The sequence below is a fragment of the Primulina huaijiensis genome, chromosome 5, assembly GCF_012295235.1.
Source record: "Primulina huaijiensis isolate GDHJ02 chromosome 5, ASM1229523v2, whole genome shotgun sequence".
Lineage (NCBI taxonomy): Eukaryota > Viridiplantae > Streptophyta > Magnoliopsida > Lamiales > Gesneriaceae > Primulina > Primulina huaijiensis.
Genome location: NC_133310.1, coordinates 16,347,164 through 16,365,555, shown reverse-complemented (window position 1 = coordinate 16,365,555; position 18,392 = coordinate 16,347,164). Strand labels below are relative to the sequence as shown.

The 18,392-nt window shown below is 36.2% G+C and overlaps 2 protein-coding genes across 30 annotated transcripts; both read right to left on the bottom strand.

Annotated features, from left to right (window-relative positions):
* Positions 1–5,354: 5,354 nt before the first annotated feature.
* LOC140976688 (uncharacterized) lies at positions 5,355–13,453 on the bottom strand. 29 transcript variants are annotated; one of them, XR_012175276.1, is made up of 5 exons: positions 12,747–13,157; positions 6,245–12,572; positions 6,047–6,167; positions 5,861–5,942; positions 5,355–5,768 (listed from the first exon to the last, which is right to left on the bottom strand). XR_012175276.1 is itself a non-coding variant. In XM_073440944.1 (3 exons), the coding sequence occupies exon 3, from the start codon at positions 12,522–12,524 to the stop codon at positions 8,232–8,234; it is 4,293 nt and encodes a 1,430-aa protein (XP_073297045.1). In that variant the 5' UTR covers positions 12,525–12,572; positions 12,747–13,129; positions 13,300–13,453; the 3' UTR covers positions 5,355–8,231. The 29 variants fall into 29 exon arrangements, 6 of the variants coding, with proteins under 6 accessions (XP_073297045.1, XP_073297049.1, XP_073297046.1 ...); XR_012175283.1 differs by having other exon boundaries at positions 5,355–5,718; XR_012175284.1 differs by having other exon boundaries at positions 5,355–5,718; positions 5,809–5,862.
* Positions 13,454–13,691: 238 nt separating this feature from the next.
* On the bottom strand, positions 13,692–16,703 carry LOC140976691 (uncharacterized). Its single transcript, XM_073440950.1, has 3 exons — positions 16,550–16,703; positions 14,959–15,116; positions 13,692–14,012 (listed from the first exon to the last, which is right to left on the bottom strand). Exons 1-3 carry the CDS (start codon positions 16,701–16,703, stop codon positions 13,905–13,907), a joined length of 420 nt encoding a protein of 139 aa, XP_073297051.1. The 3' UTR covers positions 13,692–13,904.
* Between the last annotated feature and the right edge of the window lie 1,689 nt (positions 16,704–18,392).

Here is an 18,392-nt window from a genome sequence, read left to right as displayed (position 1 = left end):
AGCCGAAGCCAAAAAAAATTCCCCGGTTCGATAAAATTTGCGTATCGTTAAAAATAAAATAATGCGGGTAAAATACCCAATAAAATCTCATTTTCGAAAATACATTTAAAAACACCTTAAATAACTTTATAAAATTTAATCATGTTATAAAATAATTTTCTCGAAAATTCTCCATTCTCCGTTCCTCGTTCGGGCGTGAAATGCACCTAGAAACCCTAATGCATGAACTTATAAAATAACATGAAATAAATTCTACCATGCATGAATTATGCATAAAATGCATAAAAATAATTAAACACAATTTAATAAAATAAACAAGCATTTAATGCTTTAAAACAATTTAATAAAATACCAAAGAAATTTAATAACTTGCATGTATGTGGTTTACGTGGACCTTCAGATTTTCGGGACGTTACACTACATACACAAGTTTATTGTCTTTGTGTAAGACTCACTCAACTAATTTTTGAAGTTCAAATCTCTTGTATATGTGTGAGTGATTGTGTGTGAGGAATTTATCCTTTATAGTGTACATCTCAAATGTATCCTCACACAAGGACTTGTGCTCTCAACTAGTTGATTTCTTCATGCTAACTGCCCATACTTTGAATCCTCCTCAAAAGCTCTTGTTTGATCTTCTAGATGTTGTATTTATAGGCCCCAACAATGATATATACGTTAGTTACAAGAATATGATCGTTTGGAAAGTTTCTGTACTGTTTCTGAGACTGCAACGGTCAAATTCTCCTTGCTGGACATTTTCTCGACTGGTCAACTCTGGTCAACTAAACTTGTCATTCCGTTCAACTGGTCTGGTTCAGTTCAGCTGGTTCGGTTCAGTTCAACTAGTTCGGTTCAGTTTCAGCTGGTCTGGTTCAGTTGGTCAGCAGCTGTTTCAGTTCAGTTCAGTTCAGTTGGTCAGCTGCTAGTTCAGTTGAGTTAGTCAGCAGCTGGTTCAGTTCAGTTGGTCAGCTGCTGGTTCAGTTCAATTGAGTTGGTCAGCAACTGGTTCAGTTCAATTGATCAACTGCTGGTTCAGTTCAGTTTCAGCTGGTGTGCTGAAATCAGTCTAGCTGATTTCAGTTTGTGCAGAACCAGTAGATTCATCGTCTTTTATCAGCATCTTAAGCTTCGATTCAAACTTTGAATTCTGAAGATTATTTGTAGATCATTGTCTTATCTTTACAACGCATACTGAATCGCTTCATTTCGATAAGCGAGTTGAGAGATATGACCAAAATACCGCAGCTGCTCATACCCAACTGATTTCTGTTTTCGTGCAATCAGTTTGGTATTTCAGCTATCAGTTAGACCTTATAACATCCGATTTTTCTCAACTGACGTGAAATACGACTTAGTCCAAATTGAGTTTCTAATCAGTCATGTAATCGGATTGTCATTTGAATCAACCAGCTGAGAGATATCATCAAAATACCAAATTAAAGCTTGCTAGAAATTCAGTTTGTGCAGAATTCAGTTTCAGTTTGCTTCCTGTTTTAATAACTTCACACTAGAGTAAATATGTTAGAAACACAATAACAAGTTTTGTTAACATCAAAATCAAGATTGCGAAAATGAAATGTTCCAACAATCTATCCCTTTTTGATGATCACAAAACTTGGATAAACAATCAATTCAACTAACATATTTCTCCCTCTTTTTGTGTGAATTAAAAAAAAATCATATTTTCAAAAACATTTTAAGCACAAAATTTTCTCCCTCTCAATATTTAAAATAATCTCTCCGTTAAAATTATAATGAGTTCCCCCTTATATTTTTGAAAGTTTGAAATTTATAAAACTAAAGGAGTTACTAACCAATTTTCTCCATGGCTTATTTTCTGCTGCAGTACATATGCTCTGTTTTCAACGAATAAATTGCTTTTTTTCGAGCATAAATAGGATGCAAATTTTATACCGCTGTAAACCTCTACAAGTCTAGTTTGCAACGCAAAAAACGGTACGTCATTTGGACACTCGAGCAAGGAGTTATGTCATTTTTTCAACGGTCGATGCAAGCTGCACGAAAATTCAGTTTTGTATATATAAGTTTAAAAAATCTGAAATTTTTGAATTTTAAACATCAAAATCAGTTTCAATGTTCTTTCAAGAACAACCCGCTCTGATACTAATTGTTAGGATCGGTTTGGGGGAATAATAGTTGAGCTGCAATAGCTCGGTTCTTGAAATATTGAACACCGATGAATTAAATCGAGTTTCATATGAAATAAAATGGAAAACACTCGAAATAATACTTCGTAGAAACCGATTAAATATTTTGTAAAGCATTTAAAAAATATGCAAGTTGAATGAGAAAAAATATTTTGGTTGAAACATTTTATCAAACACTTTGTATACAATATTTTGGTATTTGAAGAACACATAAATGCTTCAACAATGCATCTTCAAAACAATGGAAATAATATAAAAATCTAATAAATAAATAGACACGAATTTGTTTATGGATGTTCGGAGACTTCAAATGCTCCTACGTCACCCCTTCTTCCTCTTGGGAAGGATTCACTAGAAGACTTTGATTTATACAATTCTTTGTACAAACTTACTCCTTTAAACTATGACTGCAATTAAACATACTGACATACCTATAGATAAGTCAATAATGCATTTTAAAAGGTCATAAAACCACTGAATAAAAATTACTACAGTGGTGCCACTAAATTCCTTGGGATTGAGCCTCCTGAACTGCTCATAACGTCTACCTGTAGGGTCTAGGAGCCTGCTGAACCTGCTCCATCAATCGTTCTATCCCCTCCAGAACTCGGGTAGCAGGGTCTCATGGCGGTGGTGGTGGAAAAGTTCTTTTACCTCCAGGGTTACCATCCTGTCTATCTGTACGGGAGCTCTTCTGGGAGGCATAATATTTGAATACAGGCTAGATTCTAAACTTAACCAATCATGAAATTCAATCTAACTTTAAATCATTTAACGTCAACACATAAAATCATATCAACATGTACTGAAAAACACAAATCATGCAAACATATAAGTGATATCATTAAAACTTTCAAAACATTTAAAGCATGAAATCTTACATACTTGAGGCTTAACGACTGAGCTTCTGATATTGGCGGTGACACAACCTTCTACAAGAAACCTTGTGTAAGGTCCAAAAATAAGATGACGTAATCCAACTACATGCAAATTTAAAGAAAATAGAAAATAACTAATTAAATGATTTTAATTGCATAAATTAATTATGTTATATATGTTTATATGGTTAGGATGTAGTTTTCTACTTGAATGCATTAAAACTGTATTTTTAAAGGTTATTCGAGATGCGATGAGGAACAAAGATTGAGGGCTGAAAAAGGGAAAATATTTTTATTAAATAATTATTTTTAATTATTTAAAATAAGGTTGACCCTCCCCGTGTATGGGAAAAGCCCCAGAGAGACCCCGACGATCATATTTCCACGGTGGAGCCTAGTGCACACCCCATGGATCATGTGGAGCTGAAGACTGATCAGTCGACCGGAGGATAAAAGCTAGTCACTTTCAAAGATCAAACTTCACCCAAAATGATAAATAATTGAAAGCTTTATGATTCAAATGATTTTATGATATATGATTTATTTATGATTAAAAGCTATTTTTAAAATGATTTATTTATGCTTAAAGTTTATTTTAAATGGTTTATTTATGTTTAAAAGCTATTTTAATTAAAAGTATGATTTTTAATGAATGTGATTGTATATGTATTATTTGTTATCCATGTTTAGAACGTCCTGAGTCTTTAGACTTACTAGGTTTGTATGATGCAAGATTTAATGATTGATAGGAGGCGCTGACGATTGAGTGGATCGAGTGCAACAGTACACACCCGAAGGCCGAATCACTAGCTTGATAGATAAAAGATTAAAAGATTATGTTAATGATTTTTATTAGAGATATTTCTATGCTTTGTTTTATTGTTAGTTGATCTTTTTGAAGGTCGATTTAGGAGGTTTTGTTAGTTGATGATTTAGGGGTTTTATTTTACGCACTTGAAATTTTAGTTGTTAATTTATTATGATTGTTAGAAGTGCTAAGTTATTTATTTTAGTATTTTCGAGTTTATGATTTATGATTAGGAAAAAAAAAGTCGAGGTCGTTTCATATATTTTGTTTGACATGTGATTTTAAAATCACATAAAAAAAAATCCATTAAATTTCATTTGTGGTAGATAATTTGTCATATCTTAATTTATGAGTGGGATACTTGTATAGCGAAAAATTATTCAGAATCCACTTGACAATTTTTATTCAGGGTGCAAGTAACTATTATAATTTTAACTAAAAATCCATTTAATGAATATTTGTACCCAAAAAATCCTAGATTGCTCTTTTCTTCTGGTGATAAAGAAATTATTGAATTATAAATTAAATTTTATTTGAAATCTACGACTACCATAACTACTATTAGACTATATATTAATTAAGAAACTGTATCAATATAACTAAAAAAAATTCTAAAATTTTATCTGCAATCCGCGAAAGTCATAATTGACTAATATGAATTATGCAATCCGTCAAAGTCATAATTAATAAATATGAGAAGATTATTGAATTGATAATGTAATTTGACTTAAATTTGTCAAATTCAGATTTTAATTCATATTTTGCGACACCGACAGTATTTGTCACTACATCGGCAATGATTAGTGATACGTCAGAACTCAAATGAAAAACGATATTAAATCCTTAATTTGTCTACTTAATGACAAAAAACGAAGTAAACCCAACTTACCTGAAAAACTCCACTATTTGCCCTACCTAGTGTAAACTGGGCTAGAAGGTGTATTCCATCATCTACAAATTAAACCACTCCTTTTCTTTTTAATATTTTTTAAACTTAAATCTTGTTTAAAATTCGACAATTTTGAATAAAAGTTTTAGATTTTGTCTGGGTTTATGCTTAGGCCGATTCATTTTTTTTTTTCCAATTACAAACTGCTAATGAAGTTGCATAGTTAGGCATTTTGCTTGAGCACTTTCAAATCACAAATCAAACCGAAATCCAAGGCTTTGAATTGAAATCGAAGTTAAATCTTCGGTTTTTTCAAGTTCCGGTTTTTTTATTTTTTTTGTTTTGGTAGTTAATGTTTCGGATGGATTTCTATGTATTATGCACACACCTAGTATCAGTTAACAAATGCAGAAGCAGTAACAATATCACTACCAAACAACAAAGAGAGGAAGTTTACTTTATTATCGTAGTTTACAAGTTATTATGTTACCTCAAAGATTTACTCAATGAATAACAATTGTGGGCTTAATCATCGTAAAAAAAAAAAATCGTAAAAAAAAAGAGGAACAAAGCTTAAATATCTCTATGCCATTACTGCATCCGTCCCATTATCAACAAAGATATGTACATTATAACATCAACTGATGAGTATATGTCAAATAATAGGGATTCTACAATTGTAAATTAAGTAAGAAATACTAAAGATCGAAAACACAATTACAATACTTAACAAAGGCCATAGAAACTAAAGGACAACCACCAAGAGCTTTAGTACCAAAACAAGGTTAAAACCTACTTATAAATGTAAAAATAGAAAAAATAAAAATGAAAGGGTTAATTACAGAGTCGAACTCAAATCCCAAAGAACCTTCACTTGGCGTCAAACAACAATTTGCGACAACCCCGTCTCCTCAGGAATGGTTAGCTAGCAAGGCTGTATGCACATCTTACCATTCTCCTAAATTTCCCATCCTATGAAAGGTAAACCAGAAAAATGATACTTCAGGAATCAGCTTCAAACCCTAGGAAAAGTAAAATAAACTAGAGGTTAATTAGTATAACTCGAGAACACTACAGCATTATCACTAAAAAGATGCAAAGGTGTGAGGATCACCGCTATAGATGATGAAATTTGACAATGTGAACAGAGCAAAGAGTCATTCACAGCTTGAGATTGTACAAATGCAAGTGGAAAACTAGTATAAAGATGCATAAAAAATAGTGAGTGCAGTGAAATCATAAACTAGGTTAAATCAAGAATACAGTAAGTCCTATTTGCATCACTCGAAACAAAACTTACTGGTCCAGACATAATGCTGAAAAAGTGCTTCTGTTACATTCACCTGTTCCATATGATCTTTAAATGCTAATGAGAACGTAAAACAAACAGGCTGCCACATTTACCTACCAGGACACTTGAGCTGTTACAGAGAGACTGCCGATTATACTCTATATTTATATAAATAAATAGAATATAACTAGTAAGAGAGACACTTACCTAAAGTTAAAATGGAGGGCTGGTGAGAATCTACACGCCTACGAGACCATATGTGGTCATCCCCCAACACCTGTCATTGACATGGGTGCAAAAACAAGTCAAATCATAAGTCATCAATTATCCAAAAAGAAGTTCCAAAGAACTATATTTTTCTATTTCCAACAACAGTCTTGTTATCATACAAAAATAATAACAATTTGCCCATACATCCCATTCACATTTTACTATGCTCATTTGAGAGATGAACACTGACAAATATAAAATGCAAAGTTGAAGTTTAACTAAAACCATCTGGACCGCATTCAAGATGGGAAAAAAATTAGGAATCTATCAGAATAGCCACCTATCATATCACTTTAGGTATGTGTTTGCCATGAGGATTAGGACATCATAGATCCCTATTCCCTTGTCAACCCCCTTAATAATTTGTTTGGCTGCACTAGCGCAATCTTGATTCCAATCTACAAGCCCTGCACTAAATCATATTCTCGGCTGATAGATTATCACATCAATTTGGATGTGATTTACCAGTTAAACAATGATAGAGAACATATAAGCTTGCAAATAACAGTAAAAAAACCCTCACATTATTGTTGAGCTTCCAACCCTTAAACAGATGTCCGGGAAACAATCCAAACCCATGGAGCAGGAAAATTGCTAATTGCTAGAATGGAGAGAGGGAGATAGATATAGAGTAAAAGAACAGGCATGAATATTCAAAGCATAAGTGAATGTGGCTAGTGCCACTGAACAAGGTGGACAAACAAAGACCAAAAACAAAAATTAAATAATAGAAAAAGGAGGTAGCTGAATAGAACAACAATTGTGTACATCTTTATATTATTTTTTGTAATAACACATACAGAACACGATAATCCAATTATGCGTAGCAGACTGCAAGTCTCAAAAATATATCAAGAAGTAGAGATGGCTATTACCATCTTAACATAAAAATACTCACTTTATATCTCCTAGCCTTATAAACCAATCAATCGATTATTAATGCAATATTACTATTTATCCTATCATATCATAAATTTATCACCCAAATAAACAATCACTCTCTTATTTTACCAGTTTAACTAAACACACCCTAGAGGTATATGCTACGCATTTCTTCATGATAATAGATGATGGCAAGCAAAATTACAAAAAAAAGAGGATCCTAGAAAACTGCATGCATGACTGCATGTCGTTTCTTATGGACACATGTAAAATTTTGAAATACATAAAGCAGGTGAGCAACTGGACCAAGTCCTGCAGCTACATTGCAAAGTAGAGCTAAATTAAAAAGCATTCCCAGATGATAACTGGATGACCGCAGGTAAAGTTAATATTAAAAAAAAAACAAAAATCAACTTAGATAACTGGTCACTTACACTAACGCAGGTTCATCTTCCCCAGACACTTGGTACAATTTCAGTAAAAAATTACAAAGCACTTGACGCCATTTCAAAAAAATAAACAACACTCTCATCTGGCAAGCATCCTTAGTCCCTGACACAGAAAATCAGACCATTCCAAAGTTGGACCAATTCCGTGTATAGGTTGCTTCAAACAAAACAAGTTAAAAAGTGACATGTTGAATTCTCCTGTAAACCCCTGCTTCATGCAATCATATACAAAGTACTTTAAGGCGACAGGATAACCGACATTTAGCATTTCAAGCATCACAACTCAAATTGACCTGTTGTGAATGTGTTGCGGCCAAATGGGCTGATAACAGAAGCCTGGGTTTAAGACACATTCTGTGTATGAGTGGGTCAATTTATTTTTTTTAATTCTTACAATGGAAACAAACTTGTCATTCAAATACATTTGGATCATGTGAAGAGTCTCCGCATAAAAATCATACAAAATGAAGTAGGTGTATTGCTAAAGAGGACATATATTGTACAAATCAAATTTTCCTTGGGCATATTCTAAATTTTATCCTGCAATGCATGAAAAACACTTACAGAACTCGGGGACTGGTACATTCACATTCCTACTGCCACAAAAACTGCTTGTATCTAAAACTCTCGTTGTCCCACCCACCTTCGGGCTCCTTCCTCTTCGAAATACCACCTGGAAGTCGATACATCCGGGCTTGCTCCTCTTCTACAACTTGTGCGCTGGCAACAGGATGTTGTGTGAATGAATCCTCCCGGACTTCTTCCATAGCTCCAGGGCCTGCATTGAGATCCAGACCCTGTCTGCCCCACTTTCTGTTCTCCAACATGCCATTGCTGCCACCATCTGGAAGGTTAACTACGTACGGTCTTTGAAATTGGGATGCCACAGGACCAACCTGTCCCAGAAACTGTGAATTTACAGGAGGTGCAAACAACCTAGGACCAGATGAGGAATCCACATATGAATTTGTTCCAACTGAGAAGTTGGCTGAAGGTAGAGGAGGATTAGTCCCAAAGGGAAAAACGGAAAACTGGAAAGGGCTAGATGAGAAAGGGACTGCAGGAGATGATGACAAAACCGATCCTCGATAAACATCATGAGTCAGTGGGGTGACACCAATAGGAGAAAAAGCCCTCTGAGGTGCACCAGGAGGAAAAACTGGAAAAGGCGGGTCACCTCGGTCGGGTAATATTGCAGGAATTGTCACTGTTGAGTAAGTATTTCCAGGTGGAAACCAAGATGAGGAACTTCCCACCCCAGGGATGTTAATTCCAGATCCTGCAGGATGCAATTGAGATGGTATACCACCCTTGACTTGCTTCCTGATCGAGAACTGTTCAGCACTAGCATTATCAACAATAGGCCCATCGTTGAGATCAAAATCCATCCAAACATCACCAGTAGGTAAACCACCTAAAGATTTAATCCGTGCAATGGAACCCTCTCCTTTCTGATAGTTGCTAGTGGAGCAGTAAGCATTTTCAGTTGCTTCATCAACCCTATTCAAATCTAGATCCAGCCCTCCAGTGCCAGGAACAAGCATAGAACTCAGTGACTCATTCAGCGAAGTAGCATGATTGCTTACAAAACCAGTAGTTGAACAAATAGCCACGGCAGAATCCCGAAAAGCTATTTCCTCAAGAATTCTCTCATCCGGTACATTTAGATCAAAATCCAAGGGTATGCGACCATGTTTGCTTATTGAAGCATCAGAACAAGCGTTACTCGTTGAACCAAATGCCGTTTCAAGAAATTTTCTGGGTTCAGCAGGCCGAAATGCGCTCGTTGCAGCGGATCCCTTCCACCCAAGTTCTCGTTTACTTCTCGCTAAGTCACCTGGAGGAACAAAGGGACCTTTGGCAGCGGCAGCAACAGTAATGGAAGCAGAATTGCTGGCCGAGATGGAATTTACAGAAAATGGTACTGAGTTAATAATATGAACATTTGTGGAACCAAAGGATACTAAACTGCCAGGCTCCCCATATTTCCCATCATCGGCACTAAAACCTTCATTTAAATCAAACTTTATTTTGGGGTCTGTATGTGTTTGCCCTGCAGCAGAGGAACAAGCCTCTGCAACAATAGAATCACGATTCTGAGCCTCATCTGTTTGAATGCTAGAAGACTTGGAACCTTTAACCTCAACCTTTTGTGGAGCTTCATGATCCATACTACACCCTCTCTCAGAAGGTGATGCATGTTCTAACATTTTTTTACTTTCAACATTTGCGCCTTTCTGATTATTTGAATCATCAGATCCGGAACATGAAGTAGCCAAGCTGTGCCTTTCAATATCTGCATGTCTGACTACTTCCTTGCTGAAGTTCGGAATTTCAGACTTGTTTGCGAAATTCTTAGAATCCATTCCGAAAGTTTTTCCAAAGTTGATTTCATCAGCACCTTTTGAGACTGAGTTCTCAGCACATGCAGTTTGTTGTAGCTTTTCACTATTCTCTCTTTCTGAAAATCCAGAAACAGTCATAGCGGCCAATTTCTGCCGTAAATCATTTCCTGTGCTTGATCCTTCACTTGAAACCTTTTTGTTGTCACCTTCACACAATTGTTTTGACCCAGCAATATTAGTCATTGATTTACCTTCCTCATCCATACAAGTACCAGTCTTTTCCTCCATCACAATCACCTTAATTTTGTGGGTTTTACGATTTAACATACCATTAAAACCAATAATTCTGGAAGTGTCTTCATGAATTTCTTCATCGAACTTGCCATCCATAACATTCTCAGTGGAATTGGTATCTGTCTTTATATTCGACTTTTCAACAGTGTCCAACTTATGGTGAATATTTTTCAGTGAATCCAAGCTAGAAGAATCTAAGTGTTTGCTACCCTCTCTGGTTCGTAAACCTTCAGGAGAAAGTGATGGAGCACATTCTTTGTCACCAGTAAACTTAACCGATACTTTTTTAGGCACATGCAATCCATCCTCAGACACTAAACTACACTCTAAAGCAGACTGTTCCTTGTTATCACATTCAGCATCAATACAAAACTTACTTGGAACTGCTGGCATGTAATTTTCAGGGGAAGACTTGGATTTTTCCTCATATGTGCCACAGTTCTCTTCAACAGCTGGAGTGCTTATTTCTGTAGAATCAGTAGGTGAAGCCAAGTCAGATCTTGACATTTCTCCAGTAGCCACACTGGCAAGCAAGTTCATTCCAACATCATCTTCAAGCGACAAAGATGAATTTGCTCCAGAATATTTAGCACAGCTCTCAATTAGAGCATTCATAGGGCTGAAAGAAGATGCTTGCGACATTGATGCCTTCAACTTATTTTTGGGGGGGCCTTCACTTGGTCTCCTGGAGTCATTAGTGGTTACACTTCGATCTTCCTCAGGAAGAGCTACAGGAGAACCAGCACCCTCTCCTGACCCGGTCAATAAATCTTTTGAGTCGTTTTCCCACAAATCAGTTTTGTCCTTTGAAGTGTGCTCAAACCGCTCATGCTTGTCTAAAAGTGTTGGAGAAGAAGCTCGGCTGCTCATTAAGGCCGGATCTTCTAGAGACTCTCCACCGACACCATGTGCAGGACTCCGTACCCGGTTTGATATTGTGACAATTAGCTTATGACTGCTGCCTTCAGTTATGAGCCCCTCAACAGCCCTTCCAAAAGTTGAAGAGGGTTGAGACTTCTCCAAAACAGTAGTCTTTTGTGCCAATGAACCTCTGGTAGTGGTAGTTTCTTTCTGACCTCCAACAACAGGTACCCCATGAATTCCACTATTTTTTCGAGTACGAATAGTGCTAGTTGATATCTTGTTAACAGTAAGTAAACCTGCAGAAGAGCTCTTCCCATCCTCCTTCCCTGAAAAAGACTGACAGCAATTATTAGATTGATTAGAACTACTACTCCTGTCCTCCCTGATTAGAGGGACATCAGAAGTGCCTCCAGGAGAAACTCTAGGCTGGCTCTCCTTGCCAGATGCAGGTGATGAAGAAGATTTCAAAGGTCCAGGAGATGACGTTGTAGATTTTATGTAACTATCCCCATGTGAAGACCTTGTCGAAGTGGTTTTCAATGCATAATTCTGAGTAGCTAAGCTTTTCAAGGCAACATCAGAGCTACTCGGAGTTTTGGTACCCCCATGTGATGCCTCTGGAAGGCATGATTTAGAAGGCCAAACAGATATAGCCTGGGCTGAACCAGACTTTGTGTCAATACTATTCATTTCCGCTTCAACACGTTTTTTCCACATATCAACCAAACTTCGTGCCTTTCTCTGGATTTCTAAGTTTTTATGTGATCGTAAATGATTCACAGATCTACCAATGTTGCACGTTTGAAGGGCATGTAGGTCCACAGGTAGTTTATCCAGTGCACGAAGCAAAACCAAAACAAATTCTTCGACAGATCTATCACCGTCCTTCAAATTACTACCATCGCCAATCTTCCCTTTATGAATTTCCTGGAGCCATTCATCCAATACAGGCAGACCCCTGAGCTGCACAAACCGATCAAGGCACTCAACCTTGTCAGTAGCAGCCATTACACCTGCAAGCATGGATCGATAAAGCAAATCCCTGTTTCTCTCCATCCTGTCTGATTGCATTAGCTGGATCAGTTTCTCAACCCCATCCACATCTGTGACCCCTCCTTTTTCAGTTATTCGCGCTATCTCAGATTTCAAATTAATTCCAGGTTTGAATTGAACATAATCCTCATCATTGGCCCTAGAAGAACGTTCTCTTCTCACAGAATCAGCACCACGATCAGCTCTGTCCCTCTTCTTTCCCTTGACTTGAGCAGAAAAAGTTGTCTCACTATTTTGACCACTGTCACAACCAGACTTCAGTTGTACAGTCGAAGATGGAGTATTAACTTCCTTCGGAGATCGATCGCCAGGCTGCAACGTTGCATGCATTTCCGTCCTAATTTTGCATTAAAGCTTGTCTACTATTTCTTGTTGATCCTGTTTAACAATATATCATTGAAGCATTAAAAAATCATAAAACCTCTGATGCAAAATTGAAAAGTTACTTTAAATAATGTTAACCAATAAATCATCAAAGTATTACCTCTGATGAAAATAATAACATGAAATTCATAAAACCGCAAAAATAGATAGAATCGTTGAATGAAATACCTTAAATAAAAAACCAAAAGTCCTTCTGGTTGTCGTAGAAGAAGCCCAAGAAGAATGCGAGTAGGAGCCAGGGGTAGGACCGAGAAAATGCCCCCGATTCTCTCAGTTCCGATCAAACCTCAGATGCATAACTGAACTCTATCTCAATTTTCCTCGACCCAATACACCTACTTCATCCAGCAAACTTTCACCTTCCCACTATAAATTCCCTCTTCAATAACTCAATCCTTCATTTCTTCCAGTCACCCAATAAAATTCCCGGACAACCAAGTGAACACAAAAATAACCCAATTCAACCGCCGGGAAAACCCTAGATCGTCCAATTACACTGAAACCCTAATCCACCCCGCGGTTATTTCATTTCGATTCTCCAATCGAAAAACCTAACAAATGTTTTGTGTCAACTCCTTGATTATAATAACTTTCAGATCGAAAAATTAAACCCAATCAATCCAAAACCACCAAACCCAAAAGCGATTACAATCCACACAATCGACAATCATATGATAATTAACACACACAAAAATAAATTAAACCAACACACAAAACTCACACACGTGCGCGAAAACCTGACAAAGCGCAACAGCGAGAGAGATAGAAACAGAGGGACCTGCGGAATTTTTCGATGTAGAGAGAGACAGACAGACAGACAAGCAAGAAACTTTAGAGAGAGAATAAAGAAAAAACGACGTCGTCATCCCCGTCAGACGCAAAAGTAAAGACATGTTGTACTTGATACTCCACTTGGAAAAAGGACGCGGGCAGATCGGGCAGGGCTAGAGCTGCGTTGACTGTGTTGTTTGACTTTTTTAGCTTTTTCATAAATACTTCATGACAATAGGCAAAATACAACTTGTTTTTACGGGCTTGTCTTGTTCGTGTCGTTTGTACCAACTTTGTAAGTGTGAGATAAACACCTTTCATATCATATTGTTAGCAATAGAATTATCTCAAATATAATTTGATAACATATTATCAACCAAAATCTCATATAATCTCATACATATATAAGGGCCAAAGGCTCAATACAAATGGTATCAAAAATATTGAAAGATCAATATAATCGAAATTCGGTCATAGTTGCCAAATAACAAGAAAAGGGAATATGGAGAATGCGACTCAACCAGCTTCTGCAGTACCTAGACCCAGGGTAAAAATTTATAAGGCGTTGATCATTCTTTTCATCTCTACCGACCTCCTAGCATCTGGTTCGTCAAGAGCTCTCTCGGTCAGCACATGTTTGATCCGGCACATTGACTTTCTTACCTGTTCCAACATAACGAGGGGGATAAGTAACAGAAGACCATGAATCAGTGGGGGTAATCGGGCAGCAAGTATATATAACATGGCCATCCGTGTGGTTATTGATGGAGATTTGGGATTGTAATGAGAAATTGGGAAATTAGCTACTGGAATGATGTCAGAAACTCATGGTACTCTGATAATTTGGCAGACAATACAAAATATCGGCCTGGATGTGTAACTTGCAGAAGAGCAAAGGATACCACACTGCATCAAGATAATTTCAGTTATGTTTAGGAGCATAGTACAAAGAATATGAAGACTGAAGCTATGCATCGAATGTATATTCCTATGCAGTGAGTCGGTGATTGCCGCCACCTGCAGAACGAAGTTTAACATATTTCCTCCGATAGGATTTTGAATTGGCTAATATACCAATTTCTTCGTATGATCTTAAGAAAATGTCAAAACTATATTGTTAGATCTGATATGTTAATGTTTCCTGTTGACGGATCAACACAAGAATAACTGAGAAACCAAAAATGGATCCACCATTGGTGTATACTTCTCACCAAAGTGGACGGTTGTCTCTAAACATTTTATCCCCAAATAAAACCGTTAACCGCCATCACATGTGCATAAGGGGGGACTAAGCCGTACCTCTAAAGATAGCACAATTCTAAAAGGCTAAATGGCTAATTATACCAGGAGAGTCATCACCGAGCACAAATTTTTAGGTGATTGTTGAACACACACAAATTTAGGGGAGAATATTTCTCAAAGACACATATAGCAAAGCTTTACCAGACTGGTAGAGAGAACATGAAGCTAGATATCAGCAGTCTATCAGACGCACACACAAAAGAATCCTTACCATGTTCAGAAGACATAGGAACAAGATCCGATGGATTACTTGAGAATCAACACAATCAAATTACTTTGTCAAATCAAGATCAGAATATAGTTACACCTTCGGGATACGCTCCGGATTGGGAAAACGTAGGTTTTGAGCATTAAGCATCTGCCGCTGAGTCATCAACATATTCTTTTCCTTCAGAAGGACATACCAGAGCTTGTTAAGGTCATCCCAACACTTGAGACGCAGTTCAGAAGCCTTCCAACTCCTACCTGAAAATTAGAACTCTCTCTATCAGGGAGATAAATAAAACATAAAAACACCAAAAGCATGTATAACTCTTCTGATGAAGATTTATGAGGTATACACAGAAGAATTTCTCTCAAACAATCTGCTGACCGAATTGAAAATATCAAACTTTATGAATGACAAGTAACTAAACATTTCCAGAACACATAAACAAGTACTGGTGCCTAGCAGCCATACATGGTATCTGGTCTTATGAGATCTATTGCCCACTCAAATGAATATGTACTAATTAATGAGAACGCCTTTATCGAACATCTTTTGTACATGTCCCACATAAATAAGCTCAGAATGCAATCTATCAAGGAGAGAATGAAGCATTTAATTATGAATCTTAGCACCATAACAATGGGCAGATGAAAGGCACATTAATCAATCAAGAACCATAACCACTAACCATATAATAATAGGAAGAAAAAATTTCTAGTAGAACAGTTTTATTTCTTCACTTGAGGTTAGGAAAGGCTGTGATAAACACAACATTACCCCTACAACATCGAACATGGGATAAAAGAGTAAGGACAGGTGGTTATAAATGGGTTTTGAAGACATAACCTTATTGTTCACTCTCTTTCAAGTGAGAAAATAGTCAAAATAGAATACAGCAGAATTATCGAGCAACGCTGGTGTAACTCAATGATCAAAGTTCGGAGCATTTGAAAAAGAGAAAATCAGGTAACAGACTCCGAAAATACAGAGTGCAACCTGATTGTTGGCGTTTACTGAGGTTAAAGTCTGCTGCATAAAGTGTTATGGTACCGCATCAAGTGAATGAAAAAACAGCAGAATGTCAAACTTTCAACTGTAACTTCTCGCAGTTACATCCCCAGATTCCAAGTAAGTTTATCAATTCACGAACATTAGTTATCCATACATTTCTTCTCTACCAACAACATGATCCCTTTGACGAGCACCTCTTGATTTAGGGACCAGATCTGTTGACTAAGATTTTTTATTTATGCAGTGAAACACCTTAGCAAGAAACCACTCACTAACGATGGCGATGTTCTTTCTTCAGATAAGAGAATCAAATATCTATCAAATTATCTCCCGTGTCAAAAGTTTAATGTCTTCCACAGAACAAGCGTTCAGGCACCACTTACTAAGGCGTTCAAATCTGTATTTCGATCATTACCTCATGCACTCCAAAACAAATGCATGAAAAGACAGAGGGAATAAGTTATGGAATGGCTGTGAAGAATCGAGGCATTCTTCTTAATTCATGACCTCATTGTTCTTCCATTTAAAAGAACCTGAATTCTCCCATACATCAATAAAATCTTCATACATCGGGAAATAACGGATCCCAGGCACCAGCATACAAAACAAAAATACCCAACCAAGAAAAACAAAAACAACGTTATCAATGAGTGGACAGAGACAGTAAAAAATAATTAACCATAGACAACAGGTTTATCATCCTCCGGGTTCCTATCAGCTTCGAAGAACTCCTCAAGAGGGTTATGCGGAACCTTAGAAGCAGCAGCAGCAGCTGAAGCCTCAGATTTGGCAGCAGCATATAGAGTCCTCCCAAATATCCTTGTCAAAAACATTACTTTTAAAATGAGAACTTTCTGCAAGAAGCAAGATAAAGTATGAATAATGAACACCACAAATTAAAACACACTTCCTTAAAAATGAGAAGATCACAAAATTCCCAATAAAATTTCGCTCCTTGAGTATAATTTCAATCAGGGTGTTTATTCCTATCATTTTCTATCAACCAACGAATAATATCGTACGTGAGAAACAAAAAATACTGGCGATTCAGTGAATTAAACAGAAAGCTTACCGCAGGAATCAAGCAAATTAGTGGCGTCTGGAGAGGAGCAGCGAGGCAGGGGAGAAGAAAAGTTTTTATGGAAGTTAACAAAAACACGCGATTAAGCTCAAACAAAAAAAAAGCGTGTTGCATTGAATTGGAACTCATTGGCATGCTTGTCAATCCAATTAAATATTTTTAAAGCCCAGTTACATTTAATTAGGGGTGGCAAAATATTGACCCGAAACTCGATCCACTCGACCCGATTGTAACCCTACATTTACTTGTTGGGCTGTTGATAACCCCAATCTCAAGTTCTCAACCCTTAAAAAAAACTATTATATATTAATTTTAAAAAAAAAATTGCATGTATATTTTATTATTTTTTTCAAAATTTATTATTAATCATGTTTTTTCAATATTTGACAATTTTAATTTTTTTTGTATGAGTGCTGAAGCAATATTGCACGCTTCAATTTCATTTCACTGTCGTATTGTTGTCATACATATGTAGCGTTAATTGTTCAATTCCTCTCTGTCTTTGTCTTCTTAGTTTGAGCTTATCACACAAAATTTGTTCAGCGTGATTTACTTGATCAACGTAGTTTGCATGTTATTGTGTTGTCCTTTGGGTTTACTCAGAGCGTACCAAAAGATAACAGCTGCGAGTTCTCAAAGTTAAAAATAAATGTAGCGTCGGATAAATATTAAACTTAAAAAAACAAAGTTAATCTTCTTATATTCAAAAAATTTCTTTAATAAATATGAGTGTTGAATATTTAGTTTTAGTTATAGTTTATCAAACAAAACTTCAAGGTTAGATAAATCTTTTCACCATACAACATACATGCATATACGAAGCGTCTTCCATGCTTACACAAAAAAAACCAGACCCCTCCATAAATTTTGATAATACAACGATTTAATATGTTATTATTTTATATAATGGTCGTGTGAACTCCAATGAAGAAAGTACTAAATAATAACTTTTAGGACATGTAATTGTGATCCACCAATCCAAGATATTACCCAGTTTTCATTCTTGAACTCAAGCTCAAAATTATTTTAAATAATTTAAAAATAAGCTAAAACTTTAAAAATTATACTCCTGCTCTGCTTGATTTAGAGTTCGAACTATTTAGTTCGAACTTTATCATCGAATCCCACTAAAAAGATGACCGGATTTAGGCTCGAGCTCATAAATATTAAAGCTCGTATGATAAAATAATTCATCTCTAAAAGAGTTGTTTGACATAAAAATACTAGAAAGATGGAGGCTGTTTAACATAACATGCAGTGGAATAATATAATTTATCACATAATTAAACTTTGATGAATAAAATAAGACATAATTAATCATGCACAAGTGTGTAGCGTTTGTCTCATTACAATATTCAATAGAAAAACTTATCTGTTTATAAAACAAATATTAATGAATAAAGAAAAGCTAACTCCCTTAACAAATTGAAGGAGCAAAGTG

Excerpts from the sequence above, each read along its gene's own strand:
- LOC140976691 (XM_073440950.1), bottom strand. The coding sequence starts at position 16,703 with ATGTTTTTGACAAGGATATTTGGGAGGACTCTATATGCTGCTGCCAAA. Across the intron at positions 15,117-16,549 it reads TGATAAACCTGTTGTCTATG|GTAGGAGTTGGAAGGCTTCT; the intron begins GTTAATTATTTT and ends TCTAATTTTCAG. Across the intron at positions 14,013-14,958 it reads ATCCGGAGCGTATCCCGAAG|GTAAGAAAGTCAATGTGCCG; the intron begins GTGTAACTATAT and ends ATGTTGGAACAG.
- LOC140976688 (XM_073440944.1), bottom strand. The coding sequence starts at position 12,524 with ATGCATGCAACGTTGCAGCCTGGCGATCGATCTCCGAAGGAAGTTAAT.